This window comes from Anastrepha obliqua, chromosome 2, assembly GCF_027943255.1.
Source record: "Anastrepha obliqua isolate idAnaObli1 chromosome 2, idAnaObli1_1.0, whole genome shotgun sequence".
Lineage (NCBI taxonomy): Eukaryota > Metazoa > Arthropoda > Insecta > Diptera > Tephritidae > Anastrepha > Anastrepha obliqua.
In genome coordinates, this window is record NC_072893.1 from 94,836,055 (window position 1) to 94,861,217 (window position 25,163).

The 25,163-nt window shown below is 37.5% G+C and overlaps 1 protein-coding gene across 6 annotated transcripts in view; it reads left to right on the forward strand.

Annotated features, from left to right (window-relative positions):
* The window catches only part of LOC129236790 (transmembrane protein 120 homolog), a 56,396-nt gene extending 51,681 nt beyond the window's left edge, over positions 1–4,715 (forward strand). For 5 of the 6 annotated variants that reach the window (XM_054871023.1, XM_054871020.1, XM_054871025.1 and 2 more), the window contains exon 9: positions 2,839–4,715. In XM_054871023.1, the coding sequence (XP_054726998.1) occupies positions 2,839–3,090 (252 nt within the window). In that variant the 3' untranslated portion in view covers positions 3,091–4,715. The remainder of the gene's footprint in view (positions 1–2,838) is intronic. The other variant, XR_008581716.1, reaches the window with a different exon arrangement.
* Positions 4,716–25,163: the final 20,448 nt, after the last annotated feature.

A 25,163-nucleotide genomic window follows, 5' to 3' on the forward strand; every position in this document is an offset into this window, starting at 1 on the left:
ATGCGGTTTCGTCCTTTTTAATCTTCTCGTGAGGTCATCAGTTACAAGTAGTTTGGCTGCTTCACCATTGATGTGCTGCTGAAGTCTCTCTTTATGTTTATTTGCGAATTTTTTTATGATATCCGTAATGGTGTCTATATTAAGATCCTTATGTAGATTGCAATTACGAATGTACCACGGCGCTCTAACGATGTCCATTAAGGACCAGTGCTTATCGATGGTATGGTGAATTCAATCGTGGTCGTAGTTCACTCCAAGACGAATTTCGAGAAGGTCGTCCAAATTCAGTTGTTGTTCCGAAAACCATTGATGCTGTGCGCGAACTGATATTGCAAGATCGTCATGTGACCTATCGTGAGATTGAGACAATCTTAGGCATTAGTGGGACCAGCATACATTCAATATTGCATAAGCATTTGACTGTCAAAAAAATTTGTTCGCGTTGGATCCCACACAATTTGTCAATCGCTCAAAAAAAGGCTCGTGTCGATTGGTCGAAGGAAATGCTCAAAAAATACGATCGCGGAGCTTCGAAACACGTCTATGACATCGTGACAGGTGATGAATCATGGATTTACGCGTATGAGCCCGAAAGTAAACAGCAGTCGACTGTATGGGTGTTTCAAGATGAGCCAAATCCAACAAAAGTTGTTCGCGCACGAAGCACTTCCAAGCAAATGGTCGCCTGTTTTTTCGGAAAAACTGGACAAGTCGCAACCGTACCACTAGAAAAAGGCAGAACAGTAAATTCTGAGTGGTACACAACCATTTGTTTGCCAGTTGTCTTCCAAGAAATTAGGAAAACCAATCGCCAAAGTCGGATCACTCTTCACCAGGACAATGCGAGCTCTCACACATCGGCTCAAACAACTGCATTTTTGAGCACCCAAAACATCGAATTAGTGGGTCATCCGCCGTATAGTCCTGACTTGACACCGAATGACTTCTTTTTATTCCCGTACGTAAAAAACAAACTGAGAGGTCAACGTTTTTCGACACCTGAAGAAGTGGTTGCGGCATTCAGAATGCATGTTTTGGAGATACCTCATTCAGAGTGGCAAAAGTGCTTCGACAATTGGTTCAAACGCATGCAAAAGTGTATAGATCTTCATGGAGAATATTTTGAAAAACAATAAAGTGATTTTCGATGATTCAAATTTGTTTTTGTTCTCTAATCCCGACTTATAAAAGGCACCCCTCGTACTTTATTTTTGAATCGTTGAATGATGTTTTTGTTGCTTTCACTGGTGCAGCCCCAGAGCTATATGCCATATGTTCACACTGGTTTCAGTTTTTGGTTGTATAAAAGTATTTTGTTATAAATAGAGAGTTTAGAATGTCGGCCTAACAGCCAATACATTTTCTTGTATTTAAGAATTAACTCCTCGTGTTTTTTCTTGACATGTGCTTTCCATCTCAGCTTAGCATCTAAGGTCATTCCTAGATATTTTGCCGTATTTGCATGCGGTATTGCCGTATTATTGTTAAATATTGGTTTACAATTTATATTTCTATTAGTGAAGTCAACATGCACAGGTGAAATCAGGATGTTCTGGGCGTGCAGTCCAGAATGTTCCAGGAAGGCTTAGTAACATAGCTAGGAAAGCTTGTAATTGCATGGCTACTGAATTCGTAATTTAGTAAATTCGCAACTATGTATTGGCGAAGGTCGTTTAAAACTTGCCCTCGCAAGGCTGTTAGATCCCACAATAAAACTTCGTGCTACTGCCGTTAAATTCATACCAATGTTTCCTAACATGCATTCGCTATTTCTAAGTACACCGCGCGCAAAATGGTAGCATATCAGCATTTCGGCGATCTTTGTTTTTTTCTGAATGCTAAGTTTTTTTTTATAAAAATATGGTTTATTATCCAACAAAACCTATATAAATCCAATTTTGAAATTGCATCCAAAAACTTGAAAAATTCCCCAAACTTTACGTCCCAATTCCTCGATTTTTAGTAAGAATTTATAAAAAGGCTTACGAGAGTTGCTGTTTATATTTCCGGTCTTGGCGAGTTCTAGTATTTTCAGGCACCATCTGACGTTTCCATTGGTAAGTTTGACATATTTTTGATGATCAATAATGGGAGAATATATTGAAAAACAATACAGCTGTGTGCACTTATCAATTGTTAGGCCAGAAATATAAATAGTAATCCTGGTTTTAAATTTTAGTATAATAAAGTACAAGTTAATTTTCTCCATATAGTGAATGCACGACTTTCTTTTTATGCGTTCTCTAGAAACATACTTCCTGACAAGCCAAATGTTTGATTTTAGGTGACAACTACTCTTTGAAGTCTTCACATTAATAATTTGGTATCCGAACTGAAACCGTAGCGGAACGTCAGCTTAGAGTTCACACATTAGTTTTAAACTGTATACTCCATATTTAATTAGTCCTTGACATCTGACAATTTTCACAAAATTCATAATCTGATTTGTTGCTTTGCGCACTATTCGTTCGTAAGACGCGAAATTAACAAATTTTTAGACATCGAGTGTGGCCTATTCAGCGGCTGGTAATGGAAACTTGCATCGCTTCAAATGAATAATTCATTTTTACTCAATACCGAAAGTACAGAGTAATAGATTTCTGGAAATTTTCATTCCAAATCTTTCTCAATTTCGAATTATGTGATTAAGCGATGAAATATTCTTAGAATAAATTTAAGTTGTATTTTTTTTTTAAATTTGAATTGCTTTGTAAGTATTTATAGTAAGTTAGTGTATGTAAATGTAATGAATACTTTTTGTTGCTGTAATCATTATTAATCACACGAATGTTTTCTCTTTCCCCTCTTTTTGCGTCACGCCCTCTCGTGCACATATAGAGTAGCATCAGTGAAACTGATATTTCCAGCCAACAACTGCTAGCCAATAATAAACTAGAAAACTCTGCCTCCATCTATGCCACCGACGCTACACCAGAAACAACAACGGCTTTGACAACAAAAATAGAGTCAATTACCGGTAATGCAAACCCACCAGCAGATGGCGATGTTATACAAAACAAACTAAATGAAGAAGAAGGAGAGCAGCAAGAGCAAGCGGAGACAGAACCAAAGGATAAGAAGACAAATTAAATGGGCAGTGGGATATATAATATTATCGCAGGGAGATGGCAAAAGAGTAGGAAGGTATGAAGAGAGTTGCTGTTTTACAGTTACTCTTGAACTGATATTTAAAAAAAATGTTTCAGTCACAAATAAAACAAAAACAAAAAAGAAAACTCAAGATGAAAGAGTGAAAAAGTTAAGGGAAAGAATGTGTTGTGAAGGTAGGTAGAAATGCGAAAGTGTTTAGAAACTTTAAAATGAAAGCCAAGAACATTAATGGAGATAGAAACAAATACTGCTGAGTAAAATAATAAATTGCGATAATGGCATGTGACTATATGGAAGTAAGGAATTCATATAAAAGCGCAGTGGAAATAAAAAGTAAATAAAATTATGCATGGGCATTAATTCTAGAGTCCTAAATATAAATAACGAACTTTTAAAAATATAATGAAACTGCTTTTATGTAATGAATTTTTAGCAAATATGAGTGTTTCTTTTTTTAAATATGAAATGGTAGCACTAATACTATTAATAGCTCGGAAGGATTTTGGAAAAGGTATTTATTGAAAGCACTAATAGGCGAAATAGAGAGAGGAGGTAGTCAGCATCGTATCGGTTTGTTATTTTCTACTTTAATATGATATAGTGAATTCAAATGAAATGCGCCTAGCTGTATATTAAGTTTTTTTAGATGGATTCATGTACGTACATATAAGTAAACACAATAATTTTTCTGTTCTGAAGTTACTCAGATCGCATTTAGTAATGTTAACTCTGTAGGTATGAAAATATCTGCTCACCTAGCACCCCGCGAACAAAATACAGCGCGACCTACACGTAACTGTTTTTATTTTTATTTATTTATTTATTTTTTATATATTTTCTTAGATATATACCTAATTCATAGTGTAACTGTAAATAAGGCAATTCAAAAAGAGCAGAAAAGTGCCAGTTTGCAAGAAATTCAACAGAAAAGCGGAAGTCAAATAAAGCTATGTACATACATACCTACCTACCATACAGAAATACGTATATTTTTAGCATTTACTTACAATTGTAGTTACATTCATATATATGTATGTATGTATATGTACCTACCAATATAAAAAACCAAATGGAATGTAAGAAATTTGGAAAGTGAGAAACAGTAGCAAAAATAAAATTCTGTACAATGCATAAAGACAAAGAAACAAAAACAAACAATGGCCAGAAATATGTAACCAAAATATATTTTCCATTTAATTGTGTGCATGTTTGTTTGTATTAGTGTGCAGCGCAAGTGCACTGCGGCGCGGCTTTAATTAAATCAGTGCAACCAATATGCCATAGTAAGAAAAATGCAATATCAATATTACCCAAACTGAATTCCATAAAAGTGTAGTGAAAATTAAAGTACATACATATTTATCGAATTTTTCTTGGAATTGAGCCAGCAATAATAATAATAAAAAATAGTTCGTAGTGCATACTGAAATATGCGATATGATGCAAACTAACTTAGCTACAAAGAATATATTGTAAACCATTCGTGTAAACCAGTTAACCAAACTTTGTAAAACTTTTAAACAATAAATGAGGCATTACAATAGTGAATAAACTGTACTATTTAACTGTAATAAAAAAGAAATCTGAATGAGTGTGCAAGAACATGTGAAAAGTGTAATTATTGTGGCAGTTCAAGTATTTTCAGCCAGTCAACGAATTATTGATAAATTTATTGGGATTGGCTATTCAAATAGCAGTTCACCGAAACCGGCATAATTGGTTTAATTACCGGCAGCTCTTTGGAATAGTTGAGGTATAGTGAAAGTATTTTTTTCTACTAGTATTGAAATGGAGCTATACTACTGTGGGTAAAAATTAAGGTGAATTTGGTTGTAAAATGAAAAATCTTTATTTATTCTTGTAAATCAATTTCATCCCCTTCAAAATAATCCCCTCTCGATGAAATACACTTATGCCAACGATTTTTCCAATTCCCGAAACATTCCAAATAGTCCATTTCCGGTATAACCATCAGCCGGAGCCAAATCAGGCGAATACGGTGGTTGCGGAACGATATGCGTGGAATTTTTGGCGAAATGGTCACGAAGAACGAGTGCAGTGTGAGACGGTGCATTATCGCGATGCAAAAACCAAGAGTTGTTGGCCCATAATTCTGGTCTTTTTAGACAAATTGCTTCACGTAAACGACGCATAACGCTCAAATAATATTCCTTATTAACAGTTTGGCCAGGTGGAAGGAATTCATAGTGCACCACAAGACGAAAATCGAAAAAACTGTCATCATGACCTTTATTTTTTAACGACTTTGACGTGCTATTTTCGGTCTGGCCTCGCCTTTAGCACGATATTCGCTTGATTGGTCGGTTGTTTCAGTTTCATGTTTCGTAAGCATAAATCCAAGTCTCATCTCCCGTAGTGATGCATTTGAGCTTGTCCTGATAGTCTGAAAGCATTGTTTCACACACATCAACGCGACGACTTTTTTCCAAGAAATTGAGAGTTTTCGGTACCAAAGGAGATTTGACTTTTCGTAGGCCCAAATGGTCTTTCAAAATGGTTTTCACAGATCCTTCTGCTGTTATATCAGTAAGGTCTTTAACAGTCAACCGACGATTTTTGAGCACTAACTCTCACTTTATTGACGTGTTGGTCATCTGTTGACGTCCGGTCTGGTCGTCCGGAGCGCTCCAAGTCATCAACACGTTCTCGACCCTCTTTGAAGTCTTTGTACCACTTATAAATATTTTTCTGCGACATGGTCGAATCACCAAATGCCTTCTGCAACATGCCAAACGTTTCCGCAGCCGAAATTTAATTCCGCAAACAAAATTTGATGGCGCTTCTCTGCTCAATCAAATCAGACATTGTAAAAATCGAAAAATGCACTCTTGGTCGTTTGGTAAACACAAGCGTAAATATACGAGTATTACTGATAATGACATTCACATGAAAGTTGGCCCAGATGTTATTAACAGTGCTGCTAACTCATGAAAAAAATAACTAGAGCGAAATTTTGATGCCGCGAAGTTTCACAAATAAATTCACCTTACTTTTTGCCCACAGTAGTATGTTGCCCAGGAGATTGTTATTATTGCATATACATTCCCTCATAAAAGTTACAGGATTGCTGCTGAAGTGATATAAATCAGGTTCTTACCGGTTACCCAGAGTCCCTGATCCATATAATATTGGAAAACTATGGCTTTATGAGCCTTAACACATAAAATTTCTATATACTCGTATAATATATAATGCAATTTTTGAGAAAATATACTCATTTTAAAAAGATGACATGTGTATTTAAAAAATCGGTTTCTGTAAAATTATTGTTTGAGAAATTTTATCTAGAAAGACAGGATAGCAGGGCATACACATCTAAACTGGATTAGGTTGCTTTAATAACAGCCATGAGCTGGGTGCAACCAATTCTGGAGAGCTATTTTTCCTTTCTAAATTAATCAATATATATTGGGTTGAAATAAGGCATAGTCGATGAAGCTGTAGGTCTGTTTGCTCTAAGCACTCAGGAATGCTATGGGAAGTAATATATGTATATATATATATATATGTATTAGGCCGGGTCGATTTGTGGGGAGGCAAAAAAATCGTCCATTGCTCTGTGAAAATCATATTCTAGGGATCAAAATAAGAAACTTTTCCGAAGGAACTATACCTCTAAAACGAATTCTGATGTCCCCCAATTTGGGTCGAACTTTTTAGTTTCTTTTCTCATGTAAAGGCCAAAAATGGTGATATTTTGAAATGATTGTATGGGGAACCCCCCAGGGGAGTTCCAGAGGGTGTGCCACTGGCATGGGTGGATCGGCCGTCCAAAGTTAGTGGGGGTCGGTCATACATTTGGACTCGATTGGAGCACTCTAAATGGGTCAAAGTGGGATTTTTTCGTTCGAAATTGGGGGACATCAGAATTTATTTTAGAGGTATGGTTCCTTCGGCAAAGTTTCTTATTTTGATCCCTAGAATACGATTTTCACAGAGCAATGAGCGATTTTTAAATCGACCCGCCCTAATATATATATATGTATCCTATATATTATATATACTATAGTTTTATAAAGAATAATTGAAAGTAAAAAATAAATGGTCCAAACTTGTCAATATGTGGTGTACGCTTTCTTTTGACGCTGACTCTATATATCCTTGGGCGCGTACATTCTTTATTGAGTATTTGGCCGAGCTCCTCCTCCAATTTACGGTGCACTTCTTAATGTTCTTCAACAAATGGAGGAACCTACAGTTTTATGCCGACTCCGGACGGCAGAAATACTCACGTAGGTTTGCCATTGTCTGTCAGTGAGCGACCCTTTAGAAAAAATACTTTATTGGTATTTTGCGCCCGGGGTTTCGAACCTGTGCACTTCTGATTGGTGGTCACGCACCAACTCATTCAGCATCTTTGGCTGCTGTAATTGCTCTAGGATTTTCAACAGGAGCTGTGTCCTATGAGTACATGTATCGCAACGGATACTCTAATATTAATCCACTGCCGACTTTGCAATCTTTAACACATATTTGTAATGATCAATTCACATAAAACACTTACAAAATTAGATTATCTAGTATACAATTTTCAGTAATCTGAAAAATATTTGAAGGGATCGATTAATAAATTTTCTTGCAGTCCTTATGTACATCTCTAACTTGAACACCCAATCAGCTAGCGTGTTGAAAAAATGTTCGGAGGTGTGGCCAAGATTGAATTTGAGATAATCAGCTGATTGATTAGCTGACGTAACAGCGGCCATGGCAGCGGTTTGTGTGGTGAACTTTTTGTTTTTGACTAAAAGTTACTGATTACATGAATTGTCTCAAGTCACTAAAGTATCCTCTAACATAAAATCTCAAAATGTAGTGACTTGTGGCTAGCATATATTAGTTTTGGGGGGAAAAAAATCCATTACTTTTTCGTTTGTTGTTGTTGTAGCAGCTTACTAAACCCTGTCAGTGCACTGTAGTTACCGGTCGTCTTGATCTAGCTCATCTAACGGCCCAGAAAAGGGCCTACTGTTTCGACAGGTTGGGTCTAGAAGGAAAGGAGTGTTAGGTGAATAGGTTTGATGGGACATGTGAAAAGGTGGTTAGTATTGTGCGGGGTGCTGGTATGTTTAGTATATCGCGGTCAATTCTGAATAAGTAGGAGCTTAGTCTGCCATAGTATCCAGAACGTAATTGTGCCAAAGTTACGCACGCGGGTCTCTCGGGGTAGCTGGAGCTCTTCATCTGCTGTGGATGATGGTTGGACTCCGACTACTGCATTCTGGGGCGAGGAGTGATAGGTATCTTCCGATAAATGTAATTTAGCGTATGTCTAAACACTGTCCGGTCCAGTAGTTGTGGGTTAATCTTATCCTGGATATCGTCGGAATAGTTGAAGATATGCCTCCTGGTTCAGGTTTATACAGGGGGGAAACCTGCAATAGTACCCTAGTAGAAGCTGTTTGTTGTGCTGCTTCACAGGGAGCATCTGTGCCTCACGATGTAGGGGAGACATCAGGAGGTATCCCTTGGTTGTCCTAATAGCAGTGTTTGGCGACAGGCGCAGCGTAACTTAGAACTGGTCGGCCAATTGTTTTAAATGTTCGTCAGTAACATTTTTTTTCCTTGCCACAAGTTCTGCCGGCTATCGATTTGAGAACCTTGTTGCAGTTTTGAACTTTAGTAGCAATTGCGGTTGTGTGCGCAGAGAAGGAGAGCAAACTATAAAATCTAATTAAGAAAATGTTTGGGGTTGTTTACTGTCGAAATTGGTGTGCCATCGACTTTAACCTTGATCTGTAGTTTGACTTCCTTTGTCGAAGTGGTAAAGAGGGTTGCCGTAAACTTAGTGGGGGAAAGTTGTAGATTGCTCACAGTGAAAAAGCGAGAAAGACTGGCGAGGTAATCGTTCATTTTTTCGCACAGGCCATCGATATAATTGCCCGACGCCATTATGGTACAATCGTCAGCATAGGAGGCCAGGGAGACTCCCTCTGGTGGCTGGGGAAGCTTCGATATGTAGAAGTTGAAAAGCAAGAATTCGAAGTTAGACAGAAGAGTTGGTGGGAGAGTAATCTGCGAGGAGCTCCCCATTAAGCTCAAATTTAGCCTTCCCCACCACTGTAGTGTTTTCCAAGCGGAAGTAGCCGCAATTAAGGAAGCAGTGGAATGATTGATCGCTTCTGTAATTACAGTAAAGGAGGTAATAATCTACTACGACAGCCAAGCGGCAATTAGGGCAATAATGAGTTTTTTTCCAATCTAATATTGAATACCAGCATAAATGTGATTTCGCAGTGATAAAAGTTATTGTTGTCAATCCCGCTGCCGAATTTAACGTAAGTACCTCAATTCTTATAGAATACTTAGTATATCTCTATAAAACTGCAATGGATTTCTATAAAACTATTATGCAGTTGCCTAAATATTTAAAAATCAAATGAAATTACTTATCGCAGTTTGCCCTTCAAATGATCTCTTTGATTGACGACTGTATTTGAATTTGAGTTTGCCGAGCAACTTGCCAAAAATTACAAAGAACAAGCGCAACATAGGAGAGGCGATTGACGGATTGCGCAAAAATATTGTTCAAAGGAATGCGTGCATCAGTAGACTTAGAAGCTAAGAAATCCCAAGCGTTTCCAATAATGTGCGAACAAAGCAATACGACTACTGGATAAGTTTGCGTTTCTCGGGAAATGGCTGTTAAAATCCATACAAATTGCAATGCCCAAAAATTTGCGTGAAATTTCGTACGTATCTCACGGCAAAGTAGAACTCAGTTCATGCCGTAAAAATACCGCGCAACATTCCAGCAACATGTTTTCTCACCTATTTAAAATGCAAAATCATTTAAAACCGAGCGAAAACTGATAGTTAGTTTGCGAGTGAAGTGCCAGAGTTGGAATACTCCGCAGATGCGGCATTTTTAGGCCAAACGTTTTCGCAAAGAGTTTAAATAAATCTCCTTTATATTTCTTGTAATGGAGGGACCTACAGTTTCAAGCCGACTCCGAACGGCAGATATTTTTATGAGGAGCTTTTTCATGGCAGAAACATTCGGAGGTTTGCCATTGCCTGCCGAGGGGCGACCGCTATTAGAAAAATGTTTCTCTTAATTTTGGTGTTTCACCGAGATTCGGACCTACGTTCTCTCTGTTAATTCCGAATGGTAGTGACGCACCAACCCATTCCGCTACGGCGACCGTATTTGTATTAACTTATTTAAGAACACTTTTCTTGTCAAATTTCCCAATTTCCCAAGAAACGTCAAATTTATGATCATCACCCCAGATTTGACGGTTCTTCTCATATGAATATAGGTTAGGTTAGGTTGGTATGGTTGCCCAGAGAATGGGCACACTTGAACGAAGAAAGATTCGTCCTTTGTGATACCATTATGAAGGGGTTAGGCGGGAGAGAAAGACCGATGGGATGCAGGGAGAGGGCGGTGAGAGGTGGTGCTGGGATGGTTAGGAGCGTGGGGATTACGAACGATGACTATATTTGCATCGACCGCTTAATGCTGCTGATGAAATTCATCAGATTTTTAATGTCAGCACCAGCTATATCAGCAGGCGTGGTAAAAAAGTAGGAGCCAAGATGCCTAGATCTTAGCCCCGCCAGAGCAGGGCAGCTAAGGAGAAGGTGCTGAGATGATTCCACCTCATCCTCCATACATCCAGCGCAGAAAGGACTCGAGGCGATTCCAAGTCTCACAGCATGCATTCCTCGTGCATTGTGTCCTGTGAGAGAGATTAGAGAGCCATGAGATTAGAGAGCTGATATTTTGTCAACCTCAGAAACTCGCCTGAGCGCCTCCGGTCCACACGTGGCCAGAAGGATTTCGCGACCTTACACGTTTGTGTACTTGCCCAGCGCTCGCTGAGTTGGTGCCATGCCCATCTTTCCAGGAGCAGACCGCAGGTAGTCAGAGGGATCCCAATTCTCTCCCTTCGCGGGGAAGTCACCTCACATGTCCCTTGTCTGGCCATCTCGTCGGCTTCGTAGTTTCCAGCAATGTCGCTGTGACCAGGAACCCAAATGAGGCTGATGTCAAAGAATTCGGACGCAGTCGAAAGCGAGGTCAAGCATTCCTTGATCAATTCCGAATGCGCCGTCATAGACCCGAGGGCCCTTATTGCCGCTTGGCTGTCGGAGTAAATATTTACTTTCTTGACCGTTAATACGCATTTGAGCAGCCAATCAGCTGCCTCCTTAATTGCGGCTACCTCTACCTGGAATACACTGCAGTGGTCCGGTAGCCTGAATTTGAGTCTGATGGGGAGCTCCTCGCAAAAGACTCCTCCGTCAACCTTTCTTCCAACTTCGATCCATCCGTGAACAAGTTCACCAGGCCTTGCCCCCAAGTGTAGCCCTCCGTCCACTCTTCCCTTGACATTGAATGAATATATGTATGTTGCTGTCGAAATTTCACGGTTATGAAGTTAGTACTGGCCTTTACGGGGAACTTATAAAAACAAACTGAATATGTATTTATATGTGTAAATTAAAAATATATGGTAAATGACAATTTATAAAGTGTTTTTTAAGAGCTCGCGAACTTGAGAAATAAAAATATTCTTGGGATAATTTTTTTATTATAATCTGATAGATAATTTCATGGCATTTATTTTTTGAATATGAATTATATGTTTCATTCGATTAGTCCAATTTCCGACTACTTTTTCCAATAAATCTAGCCGTATGTTGCCAATGAAGACTTGAATATTGCAATAAATCCATTGTTAAGCGCGCTCTTTGGCAAGTTACGTCGATTTGTTGGAACCAAATGTCGTCGATGTTTAGCTGATTAATTTTTGTAAACAAAAATTCAGTTGTTGAATCATAGTTATCGATATCGATGGTATAGACAAGTATAAACAAGCAGATTTATCTAGGACGGAATTCATAAGGATAAGAATGGGCTCTCAACAGTTGTATTCTTTTACTTTTCCAGCAATAATTCACCAGCAAGTGTTGGCCAATCGCTATCTGACCTCTCAAAGAGAACAATCTTCAAGATAGTTAATGTACCATATAATGTGAGTAAGTAAGCCGAACAAATTGCAAGATCAGCTGATAGTTCGTTTACAATGAATACCAAAAGCAAGTATGAAAAATGGAAAATTCAAAAAGTTGAAGGTCTATTCCGAAGAGTTTCAAGTACATTCAGTTACTTCTTCCCTATCTTCTTTATATTTATTTTCCAATGCTAATTTAAAATATACTGATTTGCATAAATTGGAGCCAGCTGTTTTTGATCAGCTGTTTTTCATGCAGTCACGGCTTGCCATGGATTTTCCAATACCAAAATAAGGCAATTTTATCAAGCGAAATTTAACTCCTTTCTAGTATTTTGAAGATTTTCTACTTAATATCTATCAAAAGTGGCAGCTGTTGTCTGAAAAAAATAATCTTCAACTTGAAAGACCCTGTACTGCAGATTCAAAGACTTTTAGGCATCTTTCGATGCTTCTGCCAAGATAGTAACTCCCATGATATAGATTGGGAGGCGAGAGTTCAATAGTTAATTTTGTTGTTATTATTATGGAATTTCTGACACACATTCAACGAACAACAAATACATTTTTCGTAAATTTAAGGTATCACGTTTTCATCGTATAATTGACAATTCATGACTCAAGCACTCCTTCACTCAGTCCTACGCACCGGTCTGAGTGTAAGCATTGAGGTCCACAGAAGAAAGAAATTAGTTTTTATTAAAATCTCGGCATCTACCGAATAGATGACGTATTTATACCCATCCAAAGAGTTACAACAATAACGGGATGAGAACGACGGAGCATCTGCTTCCGCTTCGGCCATGTTCGGCTACAAAACTTGAGTTTGGTTTCGGCCAAAAAAGAGTCAAACTTTGGTCGAACATTTCTTTACATTTTTTTGTTAAGTTGTTAATTTTGGAACTTTTTCGCGAATAATGATATTTGATTTCTTAAAACCGTGATAGTTTGTTAATTGGACCTTTTAAAATGTTCGGTTTACCTTCGGCTGAAATCGGTTCGACCTTAAAAATCGTTCTTCGATGTTAAAAAGTCGAGGAAGATGGAATGAAGAGAAGCTTAGCAAACGTTTGGGGTTTCATGTTGCCTTATTGATATGTTTTTTTTTTATTTTTAGCCACGCCCAACATTTTTTGAGGCATATTTAATTTTTGCTCGCATTAAAGCAATGTTTTAATCCTTACAACTTAATATAAATTAGCAATGAATGCAAAAAGGTAGTTTTTATGCGAATGTGATATATGTCGCAACTTTTATATCATAAATAAATGCATTCATTATTATCTCAGCTCCTAAAACATTGGCGCACCAAAAAATGAAATATAAAACTAAAGAGAACTTTACATATTGCGCGAATTTGGTAGCACGGCACGACAATAATAAGCAAATGAAATTCAGTTGCTCTGTTGGCATCCGAAATGTGAAAAGTTTGTACCCACTACACGAAAACTGACAACGCGTCCCACTGTACTCATACCATTTACATACACATGTAGTGAAGGGTCCTTCAAAAGTGACGCCTAGATGTCAGTGGTGAATAATTCCTTGAGGGTACCATTTTATGTTATCTTTGACATTTGCCAAGTAGACAGTTGAACAATTTTACACGACAGAATAACGCATCAAAATTATTGAAATTTATTATGAAAATGGTCGATCTTTAACAACAACATATCGCAAAATTCGTCTTTTTTTTTGTAGAAATAATCATCCGAATGAGTCGACAATTAAAAGGTTGGCGGAAAATTTCATGTAACTGGTTCTGTGGAGGATAGAAAAATTACTAGCCGACCAAAAACTAGATGTTCTGTTAATAATATTGGTGCTGTGGCGTAAAGTGTTGCTGAACAATATCCAACAGCGATAACTCGACGTTATGAAGATTCTTAAATCGACTGTTTGGTAGATTTTTCCTGTAGACGTGCTCATGGTGGGCATTTATACGATGCCATTTCTCACATATACGAGTAATTGTTAAGGGCCGTATTTTGAATACCTGAAAAAATCTAAATTTGTACATGTCTTATTTTAAAACAACATCTAGCCGTGACCTTTGAACGACCCTTTATAAGTGCTTGCAGAAGCTTGTATGATTTATTGTGTTCTTTTTGTTTTCCAACTCCAGCAACTGCCAGCAGTTTACTGATATGGGGCGTCTTATTGTTGGAGTAGAGTGCAGGCAACAAAGTTATGTTGTTTAGAATGCGCGCGAAATTTTTTCTATATCTTGAAGATACCAACATGACCGGCTAAGAATGTGTGTATGTGTGCAAGACACAGTGCTCGCAAGGCATTGAGAATTTGAAAAGATTTCCAGGTCGCTCGTTATCTGGCATATTTTCTCGTCATGTAGTTCCTTTAGCGATTAGCCGAAATTATTATCACTGCATTTGTTGAAAAAGGTGGAAAAAGTTTTTCTTTAACATTTAAGTATGTAAATTTTATAAAATGCGCCGGTGATAAGCAATGGGGGGAAGAATTTCTTTTGTTCTTAACTGCCAAATATTTTCTTGTTTGCGGTTGTGAGAAAGGAGAAATATATTGTATAATTTCCTTTGGAAAAGTTTTCTAAACTTTTATCGTAAGCAAAAATGCTACATTGCTGATTTTCAGAGATAGGAGAAAGAATGTTTTATTAGGCGTCCTTAGTATGTATTCACATACATACATACGAGCATGTATGTATATGCGTATCTACGCTAAGTGCTTCCAGGGAAGCTCGTCGCTGCCGAAGTTCGACCATTTTAATGCCAGTTCAAACTCACATATCCACACACATACGTAAGTACATATATGTGAGTGCATATGTATATGTAATCCTTGGATGATACTTTTAATAAAAAAATACTACTCGGGAAAGGATGACTATAAAACTATATTTTTTTAACAAAAACTTAAGCCTAACTTAAAGAAAACTATATTTAATTTAACACCAGCTATTAAGAGTTTTACATCACTTCAGGTTCGTTTATAGTGGCTGCCGTCATTTACAGGAAGAAGAGAGGTCACGTGGACCAGCCAATTTTACTTCCCTATAGCGTTTCCTTACTGGAAATTCCGAATGCCTGCGGAGTCCACGTCAGCTAGATAGTCACATAGTGATGACGTGTTTTAGTCAGAGCAGAACAATGGCATATTTAGTGATCGACGCTCTCCGCCTGCTATTCATCTCTACACATGCCCGTTCACTTACGAGTTAAAGGGTTTTTCAATTGGCGCGGGTCGATTTTGGCGCCCTGTGGCAGCCATTTTGTTTTGGTGACATCTGTCAAATCTATTGTTTATTATTCAGTTGTTTATGCCAAATCATCATGGCAAGTTACACGATTGAACAGCACGTTCAAATGATAAAACTTTATTATCAAAATGAGTGTTCATTAACGCAAACTTTGCGCGCATTGCGCCCATTTTTCGGTAGACGTGGTGGCCCGTCCAATTTCTTATGGCCCATATTGAACCATATGGACCTAGACGACATGTGGTTCCAGCAGGACGGCGCTACGTGCCACACAGCAAACGCCATTTTATTCCATTTCAACATCTCGCCCTTATTGAAAACTATTTGAAAGATCTGCTGTGATCGCTTCATGGGCTTAGACTACTATTTCTCTGAATCCTACTTCCTCCATAAATTTTAGTATCTGTCTCATTTGATTGAGTTTCATTTCCTTTTCTCGCAAAATATATATATTTACCCAGGTGTTTGTGCCGCTTATGCATCATAGCTAGGCACGTAGTCAGCACATATTTGTTCCATTGGAGTATAATTCCAGGCTAGTAAGATGATAATTCAATCTACAAAGTTAGAACTTCTGTAATGATGCTCAACTTGGTCTTATTTAATTTCATACAATCTTTAAAACGGTTTAGGTTAAAGCTACCTGCCATTGATTTTAATTATGAGAAATCCAACAAATTCTCCCATTATGATCTCTTTTGCCTTTTCTCTACTTACCCCTGAATAAGAGAGGGGAAGTTATCCTTTGCCAGGCCATAAAATGACTTTGGGCTTATAAATGAGAGGCCGTTTCTTTCTTTGCTAATTTTTCTTCCAGTAATTTTCTGGAACCTATAGACCGCATTCTGACCAACGAACCTAATTTAAATGAAGTTCAAAATCAGTCTCCTCGATGTTATCTTTAGAACTTATTTGAGCTTCATTTTGAAAAATTATTAATGAATCTTTGAACGCTAAATTTTCCAACTGCACTTTTTCGAAATTTTCATGTTCTTGCATTATATTCAAAATAGTTGTCAAAAGGGATCAAGACTCCCACTTTTGCCATCATCACTAAATTTCGTCTGCGAGAATGTGAAAAGGCTGAAATTCGGATATTTATGTAGTGATGCGGCTGTCATGATGTGTTGCCGCAATGCAGCAGTGATTTTGGATCTAAATTACACAGCTCAGCTTTTTGTATTACCAATGGTAAACAACAAGAACAACAACAACAGCAACAATAACAAACACAAATTTGACAGCAACAAGATAAGCGACGTCAAAGCTCAAAATGATCCACAATTGTTCGGTTCCCGCCACTGACCGCAATTTATTTAATTTCCCATCGGGCACTTTGAGGTTATTTAATTTGTTGCTACAGTAGCTGCCCAGAGCAGCGGCGGTTGACACGCAACGCGGCTATTTAAAACGAATTTTACGCATGCAATGACGCCGCTGAGGCTAGTAGGCGCTAAAAGTTGTGGTTGTGATGTAAAATACGTGTATATACGCGTATGTGTGGGTTTGATTCAATATGTGTTTGTGAAGTGATGCGCATTGATTTATCTATGATGATGCTGATGCTGCATTGAAATAAAAGCTGCGGTGGTGCACCGCCAAACCAATAGTGGTCACTAAATAGCACTGCTTTACTGAAATACTGACGTGGGCCTGGATTGAATACGAAAGGAAGGTAGGGAGTAAAGACAAATGGGGGCAATGATAGCACAAGACTTAGTGAAACTTTTTTAGCTCTTCATATCAATATAAGTGTGAATGTGGATATGAATAAGTTACATACAGTCTGTCTAATAGAAACGTGACCGGCAAAATTCAAATTTAGAGTTCCGTTATAAAAAAAAACTTAAATGCTGCTAAATAAGTGCATCCTTTTCGCAATACGCATTGGTCCATTTGTCAGTTTTATGAGAAATTTAGAAAGCGTAAGTTGCTTTTACAAAATGATTTGAAGCAGAGTTCCTCTGTACGCTCCCTAAAGGTCTAAAAATGCCACGTGCATCCGCAGCAAAGTATTTGAAGAGGTCGAAGACGTTCAAAAATATGCGGGTGGTACACTGGTATATGGTACACTGACTTTAAAAACGTTGACAACTTCCCGATCGAGGCCTAAGAATATCTCCTCAAAGCAAGATCAGAAGATCATTGACTTATACTATGTGAAAAAGACGAACTTATGGTTACGAGAAGCTGAAGCAGTTTTAAGGAAAAGTGGTGTTAATGTATCCAAAGAAGAAGCAGTTAAGCAAAAACTCAAAGGAAAACAAATATGGTGCGCCCAAACAATTATCAAGGCAAATTCGGTTGATTTGGAGTCGCTTACTTACACAACTTGCGCAAAAATTAACTCAAAATAAAACTCGAAGATGTGAAGCTATTATATCATAGCATTATAGATTTCATTGAATAATGGAATAAATAATATAAGCCCATACAACGCTGTTTGTTAGAATAGAATTGGTTACATAACATCCAAGTTATGGAGATCAAGCTTGTATTAAACAGACTAGACCGTTTTAAACGACTATTTTGTTTACCAGTGTATATTGAGGATTATATAAGAATAAACTACTTTCAATTTTATAAGTTGCGAAAATCAACTCAGGTTCTTCTTCTTCTTAAGGGGGGACCCTCATTTATCGGGTCAAAAAAATCGATTTTTTGGAAATAATTTTAATCTATTCTACAACTATTTAAGAATATACTTTCAAAATTTCAAGTCGATATCTGTAAGGAGTGACAAAATTTTTAACAGGACGCGACGGGTGGCCTGATCGCCTGTATCCAAAACTTTAAACGCGTTTTTCTCGAAACATCATTTTTCGATTTTGTGTACACAATTGAGAACGCTGTATTGAACCAATCAGGCTTTACAATAGCTCATTTTAAAGATAATTAAATTGTTTTCAATGTGACATTAAGTGTTTTTTTTAAAAAAAAGATTTTCATATTTTTTTGTAATTTTAAAGTCAATTTTTATGCATGAAAAATCACTTTTAACATAAAACTGGGTAAAAAATATCAATTTCGACATTTTTTTTTTAAATCAAAATGTCACATCGAAGGTATTATCCTAAAGTTTTAAAAAAAATTTGTTTTTTTTATTTCAGAAAAAAATTCAGAGCGCTAGAATGTACACAGATAGAATGAGGTGCCATGGACGAGGTGTATATTTCCATACTTAAAATGTTTTTTTTCTTCTCCGAAAATTTTTGTAGACAGTCAAGACATTTATTAAAGTACTTTATGAATTACAAAACGTTTGAAGTTATTTTACCTGAGAAAAAAATTCCCAAAAATGATGCATTTTTCGACCGTCTAAATGAGGGCCCCCCCTTAATTGGCGCAATAACCGCTTACGCGATTTTGGCCGAGCTTAACAAAGCGCGCCAGTCGTTTCTTTCTCGTGCTAACCGGCGCCAATTGGACACACCAAGTGAAGCCAAGTCCTTCTCCACCTGATCTTTCCAACGCAGAGGAGACCTTCCTCTTCCTCTGCTACCACCAGCTGGTACCGCATCGAATACTTTCAAAGCCGGAGCGTTTGTATCCATTCGGACGACATGACCCAGCCAACGAAGGCGCTGGATCTTTATTCGCTGCGCTATGTCTATGTCGTCGTAAAGCTCATACAGCTCATCGTTCCATCGTCTGCGATATTCGCCGTTGTCAACGTACAAAGGTCCAAAAATCTTACGCAGAATCTTTCTCTCGAACACTCCAAGCGTCGCTTCATCGGATGTTGTCATCGTCCAAACTTCTGCGCCATACGTTAGGACGGGCATGATGAGAGTCTTGTAGAGTGTTAGTTTTGTTCGTCGAGAGAGGACTTTACTGCTCAATTGCCTACTTAGTCCAAAGTAGCACTTGTTGGCAAGAGAGATTCTACGTTGGATTTCAAGGCTGACATTGTTATTGGTGTTAATGCTGGTTCCTAAGTATACGAAGTCTACTCAGGTTACGCGTAGTTATTTCACTGTTATATTTTATCATCAAAAAATTAACCAAACCAGAGTTTGCGGGTCAATCCAAAATTCTGAGTATACAGGTTTTTCTACCTGACTGAACCTATAATGTGTCCAATTCTGTGAAAAACCATATTATAACTTTTTTTCTGATGGTGTTATTAATCATTACATATTTATCAACCTGTGTTATTCAACATTTTTCACCAAGAGAACTATTTTTCCTTCCCATTTTCATTTATAAGTAATAGGTTCAGCGTTCATTGTCAGTTATTTCCTGGAGTGGGTAAATTTTTTCGTTTTGGTTGTAGTTTATTCTGCAGATTCCTGATAGATTACACTGTAAATAAAATTTAACCGATGAAACTTGGTGGAAAAAGTAGGTATAGGTAGGTAGGGGTGATTGTCATAAAGACACACTTAGACCTCTCGCAGGTCCATTGTGATACCACTGGAGCTTATCCTTACCCTACGTGTTCCTTTTCAAACCATCCGGTAGCTTTAATAAACGAACAGAGCTTCGTTAGTTTGGATGGGCTATGCCCGCTACATCGGTTAGAAATGCTGTATCGAGGGTGCGCAGCCTTCTCCTAGCTAGGCTTTCACACTCACATAAAAGGTGTCTGACTGTTTCCTCTTCTTCTGTATTAAGACAGCTTCTACAGAAATCGAAGTACGGGAGTCCTAACCTTCTAGCGTGGCTGCCTATTAAACAATGACCAGTTAATACACCTATCATTTTTCTTATAAATTCTCTGTTGAATCTTAGCAAGATCTTCGATCGACCGCTGTTCCAGTTCGGCCATGTCTGTCTGCTTAGTTCGCATGTTGTGAGGTTTTGCCAGCTTGTATTTACCTTTTTGATGGTTTCCCTGTCTATAAGTTATTTACAAGTGGCTATGGGCATGGGTATCGGCGCCTTATCCGGTTCGAGATCGAGTGTTGTACCGGTTCTTGCAAGTTCATCCGCCTTACAATTTCCTGCAATGTTCCTGTGGCCTGGTACCCAGATAAGGTGCACCTTGTAGCACTTAGATACGTCATTTAGTAGTTTAAAACATTCTAGAACTGTTTATTTAAATTGATGTCCTTGGTCTTACAGAAATCCGTTGTGCCAGGAATGAAGGGGAATTTTTCTAAAATTGAAGAGTGTCCTCTTTGGTTCGTTCTGAGTGGGCCGATTTCTCTTAGTCTGAGAGCTGCTTTGGCAGCTGTTTACTTACCGAATTGCTCTATTGGTAAAATGTTAAGCATAATATGATGGGTGTGGTCCTAAGGGCCCCGCAGATGCAAAGACTTGCCATTCTTTGTACATGTGTCAAAAAATTTAATCAAATATTTATTTCTTTTTAACGAGAATTGAGTACTCACCATAGGACAAAGCTTACCTGAGCTGAGTTTTATAGTTCCTGTTGCCTGTTAGTGCAGACCAATGTTGTGTAGCTAACTTTTTTAAAAATGTCTAGGCCATGTGGATCGATAAATAGTCGCTTTGATTTAATCTTTGAAAGCTAATACTTACAGGCGAGGTAAGAGTTACTCGTAGATGCAACTTGCTCAAACAACAATTATTTTAATGCATGGAAATTTTCAATTTCAAGCTCATTAGCTGAAAATTAGCAAAACCAATCATCGATGCAATGATTTGTTGAATTATGCGTCATTAGCGCTCATCTGCCTTTTAGATCGTATGTATGTACTTTGTATGTATATACTCGTACATACAAGGGCATACATATTTCCCTACATGCACTTCACGGCTGCATTTGCAGTTGACTGACGTGAGTCAATTAAATTCGGAAAATCTCATATTTGCGAGCATGAAACTGAAATTCTATACTCCAAATATTTGGGTATGTACAGTGTGATTATTTAAGTGTTCGCTAAATACGTGAGCTAGCTGATGGAATTATTGCAAACTAATGCCAACGCGTATTTTGAAAAATTTCATGATAAGCTACTAATGCAAATTACAGGGTGGGCCATATAGCGTTTGCTTTTTGAACCACCTATTTTTTTGAGAATGGTAACAGAAATGACAAAGTGGTGAATCTTCTTCTTCTTTTCTGATTTTCACATCGGTGGCTACGTCAATAAGCAAAATTGTCGGATTTGGGGCTCAGAAAATCCACACGTTACTGTAGAGAAGCAAATGCATCCACAACGAGTCACTGTTTTTTGCGGTTTTGGTTTTTTTCGAAAATGAGCGAGGAGCCGCGGTTACAGTAAATGGCGAGCGTCATCATGACATGCTCAACGAGTTGTTTCCAAAAATTGAAGAGGATGACGATTGATGCTTTAAAACACAAAATCGAAGTTGCCATTCATGAAATTGGAGCCCAAACAATCGAAAATGTGCTTAAAAATTGGGTTGATCGAATGGCCTACTGTAAAGCCAGTCATTTTACATGGCCCACCCTATATAATACTTTTAAAATTTTACCATTGATTGACCTATTTTCATATTGATCAAATTTGCAAGCTTCATTACTTGGTGGAAGGGGTATTAGAATAAGCCTATGGACTTTATTGAATTAACTTTGTTTATTGGAATTAAATTTATATATAGGGTTTTTTAATAGGTGCGCTTCAACTTTTTTCCGATAGGGAGGGCGAACGACGCGATATTTTTTATTTTTCGCTTGTCATTTGTAAACTTCATTAGTATACATTTCATCATGGAACGCTACACACTTGAGCAACGATTGCAAATCGTGCAAATTTTTTATGAAAATAATCGTTCTGTTGCTGCTACTTTAAGAGCATTACGGCCACTTTACGGTCCATTTAACAAGCCGTCCCGTTTTGGGGTTATGTGAAGTCATTGGTCTACAGTAACAAGCCGGCGACGATTTGTGAGCTCAGAGCCAATATTGAACGCGAAATTGCTGGAATTTCGGCCGATTTATGCAAAAGAGTCGTCGAAAATTAGGTTCAACGATGGGACTTCGTAAAACGTGCACGCAGTGGTCATGCAAAAGAAATCGAATTTCATACTTAAATGTATATGTTCAAACTCGATAATAAAAACAAAAATTTGTTAAAAAAGTCAAACCGTTTGTGTTTTATTCAAAAAAGTTCAAAAGTTGAAGCGCTCTTACTGAAAAACACTATAGTTTTAAAGCATTAGGATTCGGAAATGGGGGTCAGAATTTGAAAAAAACCAACTGGCAAGATTTGTGTAGAACATTTTAATGTGGGAATACTCATAACAGAGGAATACAACTAACGGGTTAAAATGTAATGTTGTTGTCAAGCAATTAAATATTCAGTTAATTTTTTTTGAAAATCGTCGAGGGCAAGACATTTTTGTGGACGGTGTCTTTTATCGGTGCATACTGAACGATTATTTCACATATTTAATATTTTATAGGTACGTCAGCCAAGATCCTTGCGTGAAAGTTTTCACGTAGTCGAAGGACAAAGGCCAACAAGCTCAGAACAAGTGTTTTTTTTGGTGTCTTCTTCAACACTTCGGTCTATGAACTTCGCAAACATTTTTGTTTTTTGTCAAAATAAATTTCCACAATTTGGGAGCATTGTTCTGCCATTAAACGATTCATAGTGACTTGCCATACCATACTGAAGAGAAATGTAGATACATTTGACCATTCTCAACTGCCAAACCAAAGTTATCAATATCGATAGTTCTCAGGCAAACGTTTTCCAACGAATAACAAAGCAAATTGTCAAAACGGAAACAGTGTTTTCAACCATATAATTTGCAACGAAAGTTCCATTTCTACTACAAATTAAAAGTATTTTTTATAAAACGTGTACGTGCATATACATTTTTGTAAAGAAACAACATGTTTTCAAAGAGGTAATGAGAAAGCTGCGCTAATTCTGTGTAATTGAATCCTGGTCTTTGTAGCCTTTTACAATGCTGGAGATCTTCAGGAACGACTTCAATACACAAATGTGGCAATAAGTGTCAGGAGAAGCATTTTAACTAACCATTTTTTAATGTTTTTCATAAAATCATTTAGCACTTGACGGCACATTTAAATTTTCTACCACCACAATCAGCAGAAGCATCTCGAAAGACTCTTTGGATAGTCTATACACATGGTACCTATTCTATATTTTTCCCTTAATATTTTTTCTTCGTTTTCTAAGTACAATAAATTACTATTGTCCAGATTACGATAACCTTCCATTAATAGTAAAATCACTGGAAGATGCACACGTTTTTAATACCACGTAACTCAAATAATACCACGAAAATTCCCACAATGTAGTGATTAGCACTTTATTCCACACAAATGCTCGCTTTCTCACTTTAAATAAACAAACAAAATTTAACGCACTTTTTTTTCTTTTCTATTTTTGTACACAAGTGTTTTAGTTGATACTGAATATTGTGAAAACCTGCAGTTCAGTGCATGAATTTGAAACCAATTAAAAGTTAGCCTACTTATTAAGGCCAAAAGTTAGCTATTTTAGAAGTCGACTACGGAATTCCCGACAGGGTAGGAGTAGGCTTTAATGTACTAATTTGAAATATTCCCTAATATTTAGCGAGTAATGGCAATGATATTGGAAAAAGCAACAATGCTGCCACATAAAGCTTTTGGTGCTTGCATAAAACTTTCTACCTCAACGTTTATGATGATTATGGCATTATTCGGTTAGGTGGCCAGCTGAGCCACTTTGATAGATACTGCATATTGAGCAGCCTAAATGCCGCGGTAATTGTCCGCCATTAAAGCAGGCTGTCTAATTTATCAATCTTGCCGCTTAAGTCGAGGATGAGCCACGTGCAAAAAGTTGCATAGCTAATGGGATTTTTCGTAAATTTTGCATCCTCTTTTAACACTACAGTCGGAGCTAGATAACTGCATATATCGCGTTGTATTTGCGTTTGTGTATGCGTATAGTGTTTGGTATATAGCTCTGTGTACCTAGCAAACGTTGTATGCAATTTTATGTAGGTAGGAAGTATGGCATAATAAAATGATCGAAGTTTTACCAATATGACTAGAAAAGCACGAACAGAGGCATGCTGAATATGAATTAATGTACGGGCATAATTACTGAATTTGTTGTCCGGAAATGCTCGCAAAATTTGATGGGTAGAGCAAAGAAATGCGGAAGGGTATTACAAAATAGTTTTTTCTATATATGTGCGGACAACTTGTGAGAAAATGAAAAAAATATCCCTCAATGCTTATACTTGCATTTGTGATTGTGAAACTTTTTCACGACTTAGCCGATTGAAGTCGCACTCATACAATAAGTATTTCTGTCGAGGCGGTGGTTAAAAGCAATGCTAGACTGCAAAAGGTAGTTAATGGAGCTTGCTATACTTATAATTAGTGAATAAAAGTACTTGTGAATTGATAATGGAGAATTTTCCAAAAACTGGAATCTATAGATAGCGCAGGGTTCGAGAAGCTCAAAATTTGGCTCGGATTCCTATTAAAGAGAGCATGTAGAAATAATATTGGAAATATAATCAAATAAGAAGTTGCCACCAAATACGGCTTTACACTTTTATTCTTACCTTGAACCCTGGTTATTATTCTTTTCAAGTCTATGTATTTAAACAAACGTACGCCTGTTTTTTATTATAAATATCTTTACTTAGACCTACCAATATGCAATAGGCAGCTTGAACTTGTTCTTTCCATTAAAGGCAAGACCATTCTCAACCCCTAGCGCCTAATCATGCGTATACATAAATAAACACTAGCGAAGCATGTAGGCCCATCTAGTCATTCCGCTTGCTAATTCCATAATTATAACCATGCCGGACTGGTAACCTGAAGGTTAAGGCCTTATCCTTCCTTTTTCAAATAGATTTAATTTGAAAAAGAATATCGCTTCTTAAAATCACCTCATTTATAAATATCAAAGTTTAAGTGG